At 50.4% G+C, this 15,604-nt stretch overlaps 1 protein-coding gene across 1 annotated transcript in view; it reads right to left on the reverse strand.

Annotated features, from left to right (window-relative positions):
• Nucleotides 1–5,067: 5,067 nt before the first annotated feature.
• The window catches only part of ZXDC (ZXD family zinc finger C), a 62,561-nt gene continuing 52,024 nt past the window's right edge, over nucleotides 5,068–15,604 (reverse strand). Inside the window, exon 9 of the mRNA XM_084886922.1 lies at nucleotides 5,068–5,229. Within this exon, the coding sequence (XP_084743048.1) occupies nucleotides 5,195–5,229 (35 nt within the window). The 3' untranslated portion in view covers nucleotides 5,068–5,194. The remainder of the gene's footprint in view (nucleotides 5,230–15,604) is intronic.

Raw genomic sequence — 15,604 nt, forward strand, 5'->3', positions numbered from 1 at the left:
TTGCGGATCAGAGAAATACAAGTTAAAACAAGATGGCCTTTTCATCCAGTTGACAAGGATATGTAATGTTAAGGCATTGTTGGAAAGTGGCTAGATGGGCAATTTCCAGAAGGCAGCCCTGTAATACACCCGTTGCTTTGGAATTGGTAAGTCTGCTTTTAGAAGCCAACCACAAAGAAATGGTCAGATTTACATACAAATGTGTCCTTCCCAACATTACTTGGAACTGAGAAAAAAACAGAAACCAATGGATGTCCAACAAAAGGAAAACTGATGATGAACTATGTCCCAAATGTGCAGTGGGATAGCATTTATCTATTTAAATTAGCTTTTTAAGAGGCTACTTGATGAAAGTTAAAGCAAAAAAAAGCAGGTGCAAAACTTCATGTAGAAATTGTCCTGTAGATGATTATGCAAAGAAAATATGTATTCATAGTAAAATTAGAAAGATGTAGAAGTTTCTTTATTGATGATTTTTTTTTAAAAAAAAAATGTACTTTGAGTGATGGGATCACAACTGATCTCTTTTTTTAGCGTTAAGTTTTTCACTTTTTCAGATTTCCTACAATGAATGACTATTTCTTTAAGAACTAGAAAAAATATGATTTTGTATATGTCTGTTTTGATTGTGCAACTTAGGATCTTATTTTTGAAATCTTTTTTTTAAGTGAACTAGAGGCCTGGTGCACAAAATTCATGCACTCAGGGGGAGGGTCCCTCAGCCCAGCCTGTGCCCTCTCATAGTCTGGGAGCCCTCAGGGGATGTCTGACTGATGCTTAGGCAGAATGGGCCTAAGCTATCAGTCAGACATCCTTAGCACTTCAAAGGAGGCCAGAGAGGCTCCTATTGCCACTGCTGCTGAGCTCGCCAGGGATGAGCCCAGCTTCTGGCTGAGCAGTGCTCCCCCTATGGGAGCTCACTAACCACCAGGGGGTAGCACCTGCATTGAGCATCTGCCCCCAGTGGCCAGTGAGCATCATAGTGACCAGTCATTCGGCCATTCGGTTGATTTGCATATTAGCCTTTTATTTTATAGGATGTTCCTACTGCACACCATATCAGAACAAACAGACAAGTATAATAAAGAAAAATCTCATTTATAATTACATCACAGTTAAAATGGAAACATATTGGTTGTGCCTTTTTTTTAAACAAAAATTGTGTCTAAAACCACATAAGATTTACCATCTTAACCATTTCAGTGTACAGTTCAATAGTGTTAAGTACATTCACGTTGTTGTGCAACCATCACCACTATTTCCAAATTTTTCATCTTGCCAAACAGAAACCTTATGCCCATTAAACACTAACTCCCCATTCTCTGCAAACCACCATCCTATTGTCTTTATGAGTTTGACTCCTCCAAGGACTTTAGACAAGTGAAATAATACAATATTTGTCCTCTGCAACTGGCTGATTTCAAATGTCCACAAGGTTCATTCATGTTGCAACATGAGTCAAAATTTCCTTCCTTTTAAAGGCCGAATCACATTCCGTGGCATGGACAGACCACATTTTGTTTATCTATTCGCCCATCGGTAGACATGGGTGCTTCTGGAGCCTTTTTGAAACAGAAGAATGTGCTGTGACTTTTTTCTATGCCAATAATAACAGATTGATAGCAGCCATTGTTAGAAGTTGCCTAGCATCCCACAAAGGAACCCGCACCATAATCTATTTAGCAAATCCATTCTTGAAAGGCATCTATTTCGTTTCCAACTTTTCACTGTCATTTAAAAGCTGCAATCAACTGCCCCAGTGCCCACATCTTTGTATACCTATCCTACTCTTCTGAAAGATAAATTTGAAAAGTGAGAGTTCTGATTCAAGGGTGTGTTAGACTTATCATTTGTAATCAACTCATCCTTCAGAAATTAGATCAACTTAGATCCCTGCCATCAGTCTGTCCTAATCCCCATTTCACATATCCTTGCCAGCACTGGGGATTGTCACTTTATAAAAGTGACTTGTCGGTTTTTGCCAGTGTGACAGGTTAGAAAAAAAATTGTTTTAATTTTGTCTTTTGGCTTACTGATGCGGTTGAATGTGTCTATATGCTTATTTATATTTTGCTGTCGGTTGTTTCTTTTGTGGAGTGCCAGTTTATAACATCTGCCTGGTGTGCTAATGAACACCTGCAGAGGAAGGAGACTTGAACTTTGGGCATCATATACGTGGCCAAGCACGTTTTAGAGTTGCAGGAATCATTTATATTTATGCATATAATCCAAATGCAGTTATGAAAATTCCCCCCTTTCAGGGTTATCTATGGATTTAGTCACATTTTCATGCTGTTGCCTAGTAACATATCCCCTTCTAGAATTGTCATGGTTCAGTGTTCGTACCCTCTCTAGTCTAGCTGGAACTTATTCTGATGGGTGTATGCTGAGACGAGGACCTCACCTACATCTAAAAGTCAAGGCCAGGCCAGCCCTGGATGCCTGTCCTTCCCCCTCATCACTTCCTCCTAAAATGCATTGGCCTTTTACACGACCCCCACCCGCAATAAGAAAGAAGCTCTCCTGCTCTGAAGGCCGACCCCTACCCACAGCCTTTCCCAGATGCATTTGCTGTTCAGAAGAAGATTCAGAAGAGGCTCCCAGGTGAGGGGGCCCGGACAGCAGCATTTCGGGCACTGCCACCACCCCACATAATGGTCAAGCCATCGTGGGACAAGGAGCGTCTCCTCCCACTGGCCAGCCGACATGCATGCACTCTGCCTGTGGTTTGGGATGGTTGGTTGTCAGTCTTTCGGCAGGTGGGCCGCACAGCACATGGCCTCATTCCCTCCTCACAGTCGGAATTACTACCTTGATTTCTCAGCTGAAATGCCGCGTTGCAAAGAGGGATGAGTCTGATGACAACTCACAAGCAGCAGTGGCAGGAGGAGGCTCTCCCGGCGCACCCCTCAGAGCTGTCTGCTGGTGAACAGACCTGTCGCCTGCAGCAGGGAGCTGGAGGGAGCGCTGGCTGTCAGGTTAGGCAGAGTTGGATCCTACAAGCTGTCAGGGCTGACAGGGGTGGAGGAACCGGGAGGGCACACACAGGGCACAGGGCTGGCCAGAGCCCTCAGCTGTCCCTGCCTGAACCTACTCCTCTGAGTCCCAGCCCCCACCCAGGGCTACCAAGGTGCTAGGCATCCTGGGAAAGTTCTTCCCTGAAATCAATCTGTTCCCAGAAACAAAGTTCATTCATTCACTCACTCAGCAGGCGTTTATTGAGCATTTAACAACGTGCCAGATACTGGTCTGGGGAGACAGCCGTTAACATGCGAAGTGAGGATCTACAATACCTTCTGGGAGCTTTTACTGCAGCGGGGATAAACCAGGAGACAAGAGTGACCATGATTACTACCAATGGTACTAAGTGCTAGGAATAGTTAGTCCTCTTCATCTAGCCACTCTTTATGTCCTCTTAGAGATTCTATAATAATAAAACAATGTCCCGTGAAAGACAACAGGAAGAGGGAGGGAAGCTGCTTCAGGGAAACCACCCCGGGAGGGGCTCTCTGAGAAGGTGATGTTGGAGTCAGAAGGGAAGAGTGGAGAGAAGGGCGACCCAGGCCCTGGGAATAACAGATGCAGTGACTCCAAGGTGGGAGAGAGCCAGGATGTTGGCGTCCCTGTCAGGAGGCTAAGCTGACAGGGACGGAAGTGAGCCAGGTGGAATGGAGGTCAGGTGGGAGCCATAAGAGGGTCAAGGGGAGGCCAAGGATTCCGGCCCACAGTGAGAGGTCACCTCAGACTCAACCACACAGCCCCCTAAGCCCAGGCTCTGCTATAAGCACGGATTCTCTCCATTCCCTGCCCCCTTCTAATCTGCTCTAGTGTCCTTGGGAGGGGGGCAGGGAGAGGGAGAGAGAAAGGGAAGAAATGCAACCATCAATTAATCTCCTGGATCAGCTAAGAAATGTAACTGACAATGTAACCAACACTATTGTAGAAGGTAGATTTTTGATTGTATTCTCAGAGCAAAGGGAGTCCACTGAAGTGTCTGGGTAAGAGAGAGGCTGATTTGGTTTTTGAGAAGACTGTTCTGCTGTTGTATGCAAAAAAGGGCTGTGGGGGCACATCAGTCAGCCAGCATCCCAGAGGGACAAGACAATGCACTCAGATGGGCGGAAAATGAATTAAAGGCAGGGCTCTGGACAGGGGCAGGGCAGGTGAAGGGCCATGTAGCTCCCCTTTACTCCCAGGCCTGGCTGTGCCTGCCCTACCCCCTCCCCTGAGCACAATGGGGTGGGGGTGGGGGCGGTGGGACAGAAGTAGCTGGGGATTGCAGTGGGGAGGTGGGGTGCCAACAGCAATACCAGATCCTTGGCGAGAGTAGGGTCCTCCTCCCCGCCTCTCTCTGCTCCCACCACCCCTGCCCTCCTATCAGTCAAACCAAACCAGACCCGAGGGAGACTCAAGGGGCCTCTGGAACACAGCAGGGGGCAGAAGAGGGGGTGGCAAGTATAGACTTAAGAGGCCTGGATCATATGGATGGCAGAGGCTCGGAACCAGCCAGTGGCTTGGATGTGGGCGAGAAAGATGTTTGGTTTCCTCCATAGTGGCTCTTTGAGAGGAAAAAAAAAAGTATTCACACAGCACACACACACACACACACACACACACACACTGAACGCATAATAATCTGGCCACTCAGTATATATCCTATATAATAAAAGGTTAATATGCAAATTGTCCCCTCAACCAGGAGTTTGACCAGCAGGCAGACCGGCCAACCACCCATGCCCCTCCCCATGACCAGGCTGGACCCCACCCGTGCACTAATTCTGATATATATATATATATATATATATACACACACACACACACACACACACACACACACACACACTGAGTGGCCAGATTATAATGCTTTCAGAGATCATAATAATCTGGCCACTCAGTGTATATACATGCAAAGCTGTGGTGAAGAAAGAGATAAGGTGGGGTGGGGTGGAGATAGCAGGTTCCAAGGGGCCAACCCATGCTCCACCACAGGCAGGGCTGACATTCACAATACCTACACGTTGGAGCAGCGCTGGCGGTGTGAGGTGCCCCTTCCTCCCGTTACTGGATCCACAGCTGGGCCCAGAGCAGTGGGGTGGCTGGGCATAGGGGCCTTGGCTGGGGCAAACTCTCTATCCAGACGTGAATATTTTCCTAGCTGGCCCATCTGTGCCAGGGCATCCTGGGTGTGTCCTCTTCAAGGTGTGTTATGTGGGATGATATTGGAATATTCTGAGGATAAAACAGAAAACAGAGGCAGAGCTCAGCTGGGGTGGATGGAGGAAGACAGGTGATGCCTGTCACCTCCCCCACCCCATTATGCTCAGGGGAGGGGTGTGGGGCGGGGCACAGCCAGGCCTGGGTGATGTGCTTTCTGACAATCATTGGCCAGATCTCTTTATTGCTACTGCCACCACCAAGGTGTAACCCAGAGGGGGTCCTGGAATCCACGTAGTAAAGTGCAGTCAGCATTGTTAAAAACAAAAATCAGAGAAAAGGAAAGGAAAGAAACTCCCAGAGTTCACAGAAGATGGCAAGGTGAGTACTGTTCTGTGACACCGTCCTTTCGGGCGTGCACTCGAGGCGGACGATGGATTCCTTACCTTGGGTTACAGACAAGAGAATTGGGGAATGCCCGTGCTTCTCCTCTCCGCCTGCATATCACACCCCAGATGGCCAGCTCCCCAGCCTGTCTGGTCTCCGTCCCCTGGGACCTGGGCAGACTCGCCCCCTCTCTGCCTTTTCCCTCCTCTGGCTCAATGCTTCATCTTGGCCTGTTTTTGCTTCCATTTTACTGATAATGACACAGAAGTCCAGAGATGGAGCATGGCCTGACCAGGGCCACCTAAAAGGACCCCCATGCCCCTGCACTGCCTGAGCACACAGGCCTGGTGCCCAGGGTCGCCTCAGTGGACAGAGTCGGAGGGAGGGAGGAGCAAGAGGAAGGGAGGCATACTCTTGGGGAACTGAGAGCAGATCAGAGGCTGGGGAGGACCTACCTGTCTCCTTGGGCTTTGGGACCCTGAGGATCAGAGGAAAAGGGCAAGGAAGGGCATCAAGGAGACACCAAGGACTTCCCAGGCTCTCCTCTGGGTGCTGGGCAGAGGGCAGCGAGCAAAACCAACACAGCCCCTGCTCTCAACACTTAGATAAAAAACTGTTGGGAAGGGAACTTCTTGTAACGTGAATGAAGACATCGGTCGGAGATAAGGAGAGGCAGTGGGAGGCATAGCTAGACTCGGATGTCAAGACAGGCATGTGAGTGGAGGCCGAAGGATGATAGCGCTTAGCCAGGCTGAGAGTCCCAGGAGAGCAGCCCTGGCTGAGAGCCAGGCACGTGCAAAGGCCCTGAGGTGAGACAGACGAAGAGAAGGCCAGTGTGGCCAGAGCACAGTCTGCCAAGGAGCCGGTGCAGGTGGTGCAGTGTAGGTCAGCAGGTGTGGGGGACAGAGTGGGGGGAACAGGGAGAATTTCTTCCCCTCACTGCCATGAATCACTAACTCAGCACACACTCATGTGCTGGTACTGTACAGTGGCCTGGGACAGGCCTTTCCCAAGCGCCGTCATCGGTGTTGGTGGCTTTTATCCTGCGGCTTTGCCAGTGACTTCCAAATTCCTATCTCCTGCAGGATTGCTCTCTGAATCCCAGTCTTTTCTTTCAGCCACCTGTCTGCTGTCTCCATGTGGGTGCCTCTCGGACACAACCACACCGCAGTTACTCCCCTAATAGGTGTGGAACCCAGGGCACCCTTATCTCCGCACCCCAGCTCATCCAGAGCTGTGGGCCTCGCTCCAACGTGCATGACCCCCAGGGCTAAGCACAAGCTCTGCACACAGCAATGAGCCCCCGCAAACAGCACCCCTGCCTCTCCCGGGCCTGAGGGAGCACACCCATGACACAGGTCCCTTGGGGAGGGCCAGGCTCCCGGTTGTCTGGGCAGGGAACGCTGAGGCCCAGAAACCTGAGAAGTCGCCCACACACGCCCTCCAATCCTTTGGCCCGGCAGTGGCCTAGTGGCCTGGTGCCTAGTCCGGCAGAGGCTCTTCCTGCCTCTCACCTCCACGCTTCCTGGGGCTGCTCCAAGGCACCCCTCTCTCCACCTCGGACAGAGCAGCACCTCTTCCCACGTCAACTCCTGTCCACGTCAATCCAGCCGGCTTTGGGGGATTTTCATCAGATTAAGCCTTCCCACTTAACCGGTTCCCCCTTGCACTGGGAACCACACGGAGAGTCCGACCCCTGTGGCCACACCACAACCCAGCTCTCGGCTCCAGCTCCCTGGTCATGGTGCATGCAGCGCAGCCGCCATCCCACAGCTCCTCCTGGCCAGACGTGGGGACTGCCTGCTCCTTCCCCCACCCTGAGACAGCCAGCTGTGGCTCCCCTTGGTCCTCAGACAGCACCATCAGTGTCCCTGTGCCGCTCTGAGCCTGGGGCTCACCAGGCCTCACAGCTTTCTCTCACACCCCTGCTCCGCTGCTTGGGGCAGGCTCAGACCAGCTCTGGGGAGTAGACACAGGCCTCTCACTCAAGACCTCCAGGGGTCCCCACCTCCAGCCCACCTGCCAGGCGACCTCAGACATGCCGGTGCATTCAGTTGAGCCCAGCCTGAGACCCACTTGGTAGAACAAAGACCAAACTGCGCATCCACAGAACTGTGAGCAAGCCCACTGGTCATGTTTGAACACTCCATGTTGGGGTGGTATCTCTCAGTGCAAACGCTGGCACCGATGCAGTTCCTCAAGCTGGCCCAGGGCTTCCCAACCTCTGGGCGTCTGCACAGGCTTTGCCCACCTAACCAGCTTCACCCCGATCACGCCAGGCCAGCTCCCTCTCAGCTTTCCTCCTCAAAAAAGCCTCGCTGCCCTCCTCCACTGCAGGCCTCCACTGCACACACCTCGGACCTTCCTCCTCTCGTCCTTGCCCTCTCCAGGCCCATGCTGGACTGTGGGAGGTGAAGGAAGGTCTTCCCCACCCCCACCCCCAATGCCTCCCATTTCCTCCGCAGTCAGGGCGAGGCCAGCAGCCCAGACAGAGCCTCCTGTTCTGTCCTTTCTCACTCACTGTGTTTCATTCCTTCATCAGATTAGCCTCCTCTCCCCTGTTGGGTTGTAACTCCACGGGGACAGAGACCATCTCATGCCCCCAGCTCCTTCCTCATTCCTGGTACAGAACAGGAGCCGAATAAACATCTGCTGGGTGAATAAAGGACTGAACAAATGACCTAGATCTGAGTCCTCCACATGGGAATGCATCGGTGAGCTGGAGTACTGCTGTGTAACAAGCAGGCCCAAGGGGCCTGGCAGCAAGAGCACTTCCAGAGCCCGGCACTTTCTCCCAACTGCTCCGGGCCCTCCCAGGTGCTCAGCCTCACAAGCTTCTTCGCCTCAGGGCCTATACCGAGTGAGTCCCTCACGATGTATCTGGGACTAGGCCACTTTTCACTCCGTACCCTGTTCCCTCCCTGCCCAGCAGCAAGGACCCTCCTTCTCCCGGACCATTGCCATAGCCTCACGAAGGCCACCTGAGAAGTTTTATGAAGCAGCATTGTCTGAAAAGCAGGGCGCAGGAAAGGATGACCCTTTAGTGAAAGGACGCAGGTCCAGCTGCAACGCTGAGAGTTCTGAAGAGACTGTGGGCAGGACACGGTGGCTGGTGAAGGGAGACACTTGTGGCCAACCTTATTTGTTTCACTGGGACGTTAACACCCACAGGTATTGCCAAAACCGGTTTTGCTCAGTGGATAGAGCGTCGGTCTGCGGACTGGAAGGTCCCAGGTTTGATTCCGGTCAAGGGCATGTACATTGGTTGCGGGCACATCTCTGGTGTGGGGTGTGCAGGAGGCAGCTGGTCGATGTCTCTCTTTCATTGTTGTTTCTAGCTCTCTATCTCTCTCCTAAAATTTTAAATAAAATTAAAAAAAAAAAAACGACACCCACAGGTATGAGTGCATTTCCTGTCCATCTTTTTAAAAGCAGTGTTTTGAAGTGTATGAGTCCATGGTGGGCATGGAGTTGGCTCATACCGGGCTGAGTGAGGTGTTACTGCTATTGGTTGAAGAGGTCCTGTGGTTGGAGTTATAAGACTGGGGTTTGGTTTAGGAATGGCATTTGCACCAAAAGGCCCAGCACAGTGGGAGTAAAGGCGCCTTGGATTAGTGTTTGGGGAGGATGGGGTTCAAAAGGTGAGCCTGAATCAAGATTCCGAATAAATTCAAATTCTGATGGAGCCAAGGGCTGGGGTGGGGTTGGAGTTTTGAGATAGGATGGAGCTTGCCCATTGAAGTTGGAAATCAGGCAGAGGGAGGTAGTGTGCCTCTGGCCAAAGGAACTGCTTAGGCTTTGAGACCTCCCCATCCTTAACCCTACCACCCCAACCTCTCCCTGCAGCAGAGGAGATGTGGCTGCCTCAGCGCCCGCAGCGCGCAGGAGCCCTGAGGACTCCTGACCCCGCGCTCAGCGCCCAGCCCCCAGCCCCAGCCCTGGAGCCCACGAACAGAGCCAAGGTCGCGGAAACGCTGTTTGCAGGTCTCACTTTGACGTGAGCCCGCTGCGCAGCGTCTTTTCAACTTGATTACAAGCCTGCGTCACCGGGGAACCTTTCACCGCTGCCTGGGACAAAAGGTTCCTCTTTTTAAAGTCCACTTTGGTCAGAAACAGCGTTCACCAGGGCCCAGTACTCAAACTGGTGCAGGGCGACACCCCGTGGTGGATTCAAACAGCGCACTCACCCATTCCCCCATTCCCCATTCGCTCACCCACCCTACCCACACCTATAGCCTGCCCATCATACATCATCTAGGCACAACACCCATTCACCGTCCATTGCAGGCCCACCATCCATCCACCACATATAACTCAGCCATTCACATGCTCCCTCTCCACCCAGTTACCCGTCCACGCATCCCTCCACTGGAATTTCCATCCTTGAGTGTAAATATTTATCTTTCTAGTCCCTATCCATTCACCATCCACTACCCCTGGACTCATCTGACTAATATCCGTGAAGCACTTTCTGTGTGCTAGCCCCTCCACAAAGCACTGGGGTCAAGGGGTCACGGGACAGTTCCTGTCCTAACGGGACCCACAGGGCCGCGGAGGTGACACCCCCTCAGAGGCCCTTGTGAAATGGCCACAGCGCTCACAGAACACTAAGGGGACATATCGCCCAGACTTAGGGGCCAAGGACGGCCTAGTGAGCAAACAATTTCTAAGCTGAGATGTAAAAGGGGCTGGGACGAGCCAGGCAAAGAGGAGGGAGGAGGCTAGAGGCCAGTGCCCTCGGAGTTCACCTCAGAGTGGACTCTGAGCAGAAGGGGTGAGGAGCCAAGGAGAGAGAGACCAGGCCCACGAGCCTTGTCAGCCCTTTGACATTCCCCGGGTACCTGTGCCACAGAAGCATCTTCTACTTTTAAACCATTTTGTTTTTTACAGAAATAATACATTTCTACAACTTCCTTGACCCAAATAGAGACCAGCGGGGGGGGGGGGGGGGGGCGGGGGGGGGGAGGGGGAAGGGAGGGGGGGGGAAGAACCCACAGTCCTACCACGCAGAGCTGACACTGCAGTGTAGATGCACGTATGGGGACCTCCTGGGCATCCACAGGCAGCCCGTGCCATGTGCCTCCGTGCTAGATGCCAGGGTGGCAATGGGCAAGGCCGCAGCCCTGCCTCGGGTCTCACAGATGCCCCACGGGGAAGGTGTTTTGAAAGGGAGAGCTATGGGTATAGCAGATGCCACTGGGGACCAAGCCATCTGAATCGCCCCATCTCCTCCTTACCACAACTGATGGTGTCCAGGCACCTGCCCTTGTCCCTGGGGCCATGCGCCCCGAGGCAAGCTCTCCCACAGCCTTCCCATCCCCATGCTGGGTTGGTTCAGGCGCACACAAACAGAATGTTTGCTCGGCAAACATGACAAGCAGTGCTCCGGGGGCGCTCTCGTTATCTGAGGTTATATTGCCTTATCATTTAAGTCACTTCCTGTGGAACTTGGTTTCTTGCATCAAAATGCAACCTAAATGATGTTAGGAACTATTGTCGAGAAGTTCCTTATCCTGGGCTCCTGAAGCTAAGTGAGACCCTCCCCTGGGGCACAATCCAGAGGTGACACCCTGCCACTCAACCTCCTGTCACAGTGGAAGGCATGTCCTTCCCCTCATACCTGGGCCCTACCCCTGGCCTCCTCAGCACCATGGTCCATCCATCTTGCCCTCTTCCTTGCCCTTGTTTCCTCTCATCCTCCCTCCTCCTCTCCCTTCCTGTCTCCCTCCCTCCCTTCATCCTCCATTTCTCCCTCCCTTCCTCCGCCCTGAAGCATAGTCTAGTCTCAGCCCCTCTTCCTGGCTGACCACAGTGCCATAACAGCCTGGGACTCCCACCCCATCCCACCCCAAGCCTGTGGAGCCCAGTCACTGGAGCACCAACACTGGTTCAAGGCTAATGCAACTTTCCCACCCTGTGTGCTGTATCCCTCAAGCCTCGCCATCTGACCCCTGGGCCATGGCATTGGGTCTGGCTTTGTTGACCTAGTCTCCACACTGTGGATCAGTGCCAGTCTCGCCTTTAAGGGGGCAAGATAGGGTCTTGGCCAAGACCCTCATGTCTCATCTTTCTCATCACTCATCCACACTCTCCCCACCCCCCAGTACTTCCTGAAACTTCTCTCACCCACCTGCTAACAGTTTTCTATTTGGCAAATCCAATGAATACATTTCAATCTCTTAGCCACAGAAGAGCATTTCTTCTTTTAGTGTATTTATTGAGCTATAATTCACACACCAAAAAATATTACCCATTTAATATGCATTTAGTAAAGAGTTGTGCCAACATCACCATAATCTAATTTTAAATATATTTTTATTGGTTTCAGAGAGAGGAAGGGCGAGGGAGAGATAGAAATATCAATGATGAGAATTGCATGCCCCACATTGGGAATCGAGCCCGCAACCTGGGCACGTGCCCTGACCAGAATCAAACCATGACCTCCTGGTTCATAGGTCTAGGCTCAAACACTGGGCCATGCTGGCTGGGTATGATAATCTAATTTTAGATACTTTCATCGCCCAAAAAGAAAAACTACATAACCCTTAACTGTCACCTCCACCTTATCCCAAACATCACTCGATCTCCAGCCCCTGGCAACCACTAATGTGCTTTCAGTCTCTATGGATTTACTTATTCTGGATATTTCATATAAATGAGAATCAAAGATATGGGGTCTTTTATGACTGTCTTTTTTCACTTAGTGTTTTCAAGGTTCATCTGTGGTATGGCGTTTATCAGGGCTTCATTTCTTTTTATTGCCAAATAACATTACATTGTATGGGCATGCCATCTTTTGTTTACCCACTCCTCCACTTATGGAAATTTCAGTTGTTTCTACTTCTTGGCCATTATGAAGAACGCTGCTATGAATATTCATGTACAAGTTTTTGTGTGGACATATGTTTCATCTTTCTTGGATACATACCTAGGAGTGAAATTGCTGGGTCATATGGTAACACGATGTTTAACTGGGTGAGGACCTGCCAGACTGTTTTCCAAAGCGAATGCACTATTTTACATTCTCACCAGCTGTGCATGAGGATCCCAATTTCTCCACCCCCTCACCAACTAGTTTCATCTTTTTTTTATGATAGCCATTCTAGTGGGTATGAAGTGGCACCTCCTTGTGGTTTTGACTTGCGTTTTCCTAAAGATCAGTGAAGTTGGGCATCTTTCATGTGCTTACCAGCCACTTGTGTACCTTCTTTGGAAATTATGTACTCAGCTTTGTTTATCCACTCAGCTTCTTGGCCAAGTAAAAAAGAAGGAAATATTGCCATTTGTGACATGGATGGACCTGAGGGCTAAGTGGAGTAAGTCACACAAAGAAAGACAAAAACTGTATTATCTCACTTATGTGTGAAACCTAAAACAAAACAAAACAACAACAACAACAAAAAACAACTCACAAATGCAGAGAAAAGTCGGAGGTAGGAGTTGGGAGAGAAGCAAAATGGATAAAGAGGTTCAAAAGGTACAAAATTCTAGTTATAAAATAAATAAGTCCTGAGGTGTAATGTACAGGATGGTGACTCTAGTTAACAACCCCTCAGGCCATAATATCATATTAGCAGGCAAGCGTTATTTGAGGCCCAATAGATGCCAGGCTCTGTGTTAACCGCACCAGGTCCCTCCCAGGTCATTATTGATATTTCCACTTTCTAGGTGAGGGAAGTGAGGCCCAGAACAGTTAAGTAACTTGCCCAAAGTCGCACAGCCAGTGAGAGACAGAGCTGGGATTTGGACCCAGCCGGGTCTGATGCCACCGCCCCACACACACACACGTGCATGTATGCACGCACATGCGCACGCACATGTACACGCACAAATCACATATGTGGCTGAACACAATAAAACTTCCTTCCTCCCTGTACAAAGCCCATTGTGGCTGCTGTCACTGCCAGTGGGACGCTGTCCTCCGGTGCTGATTCAGGCATCCCCACTCCTCCCACCTCCAGGAGCCCCTCCACACTGCCACCCTGGCTCTCCCCCCTCACCCCACCCTGTGGCCCACAGGCCCCACCCCACGACTGGTCTTTCCACCCACACCACCTGCCTTGGGCAGAGAGAGGAGAGGCTAGAATTCGCACTGGCACCACATTACCAGCCTGCAGACTACTCCAGAGACCCCTAAATGTCCTTAGACAGAACCCTGTGTCCCCAACTCCAAAGAGCCTTTATCTATCCATAAACCCCTTAGATGCATGGGGAAAAGAGAGCCATCATGCTCTCTTGCCTGTCTTATGAGCGTCAGTCAGTCTTCAGTGTAGAAAACAGGAGGACACATTTTCTAGATGGTTTTCTTTCTAACCTTCTAAACAACTCACAGCCAAACTAAAGACAGAAACACACTGACCAGAGAATGTGTCTTATTGTGAACTGCACCGAGGGATTTCTTGGGCATTTTTCAAAGTATATGCATAATTATTTTAAATAATTATATAAAATTATAGAGCAATTCAAGGTGAGAGGCAGTGTGTGTCTGGTTAAGAGCAAAGATGAACTCCCCTGCCAGCAAATCCTGTCTCTGGCGCCCCTGGCTCTGCTGGGCACATCTGTCAACCTCCCAGTGACTCAGTCTCCTCCCTCGTGTGAAGGCGATGGTGATAACAGGACCTGCTGCCCTGGGTGGTCTGTGTTAAATGGGCTGCAGCGCAGAGAACAGTGCCTGGCACACAGAAGGCCATGGAAGGGCTCATGGGAAATGCACAACGGTCCATAAATTTCCTGCTTTTCTCTCTCTGGGTTACCTCTTTTCCAGATTCCTAAGTCTCATCAGAACTTCTGGTGCTTGATACAAATCATTTCAAAACTGTTTGCTTTCCTACCCTAGTCACTAGTTAACAAAGTACTTGCTGAATTCTAACTAAAAAATTTGTCTGTGACAGTTAGAAGGGAGGCCAGACTAGACACAATCAGGGGCTAGATCACCGAGGACTTTGGGTGGCAATGTAAGGAGCCTTTTTTCTGGGGGTTAGAGGAGACACTTGTCTGTTTGGGGTATATTAACACTGGCAGCTGTAATAAACACCACACACACACACACACACACACACACACGTGCATGTATGCACGCACATGCGCACGCACATGTACACGCACAAATCACATATGTGGCTGAACACAATAAAACTTCCTTCCTCCCTGTACAAAGCCCATTGTGGCTGCTGTCACTGCCAGTGGGACGCTGTCCTCCGGTGCTGATTCAGGCATCCCCACTCCTCCCACCTCCAGGAGCCCCTCCACACTGCCACCCTGGCTCTCCCCCCTCACCCCACCCTGTGGCCCACAGGCCCCACCCCACGACTGGTCTTTCCACCCACACCACCTGCCTTGGGCAGAGAGAGGAGAGGCTAGAATTCGCACTGGCACCACATTACCAGCCTGCAGACTACTCCAGAGACCCCTAAATGTCCTTAGACAGAACCCTGTGTCCCCAACTCCAAAGAGCCTTTATCTATCCATAAACCCCTTAGATGCATGGGGAAAATCTGGTGACCCTATGGGGCACATGCCCCACAGGGACAATTTGGTTTTTAAAGGGGGGCAATTAGAGAATGAGCTATTAACAGTGAATTTTTTGCATTTCTTATGGTTCTGGGGTCTTCATATACAGTATATAAATATATATTGTAACATACTTATGCATTTCAGTTCTCTGTTATATGTTTTGAAACTTTATTTGCTATTTTTTTCATATCACTTCATATTATTTTTCCTAACAATTTCTTAGAGATTTCTTCATCAGTACTTCAACTGTCCTTCTATTCTTTTTTTCTCTTTCATGGATGCCATGTTCTTTAGAAGCTTGTTTAGACCAAGTTCATGGCCTTTTAGGCTTCCTCCACGTGAATAGGAGCTCACTTTTTGAATACTAAGAATTCTATGTCGCAGGAAGAGGAGGGCATCAGGATTTAGAGATGTTTAGGTGGGGCATGGCCACAAAAAGTTTGGGAACCACTGCCCTGGTGCCTGTAGTAACTCAACAGCTGGTGGATCTGGGCGATATAAACTGAATCCCAGCTCTTGATCCCCTGGGCTCCTCCCCTCTGCTTACTGA

The sequence above is a fragment of the Pipistrellus hanaki genome (genome assembly GCF_964339955.1).
Source record: "Pipistrellus hanaki genome assembly, chromosome: 6".
Lineage (NCBI taxonomy): Eukaryota > Metazoa > Chordata > Mammalia > Chiroptera > Vespertilionidae > Pipistrellus > Pipistrellus hanaki.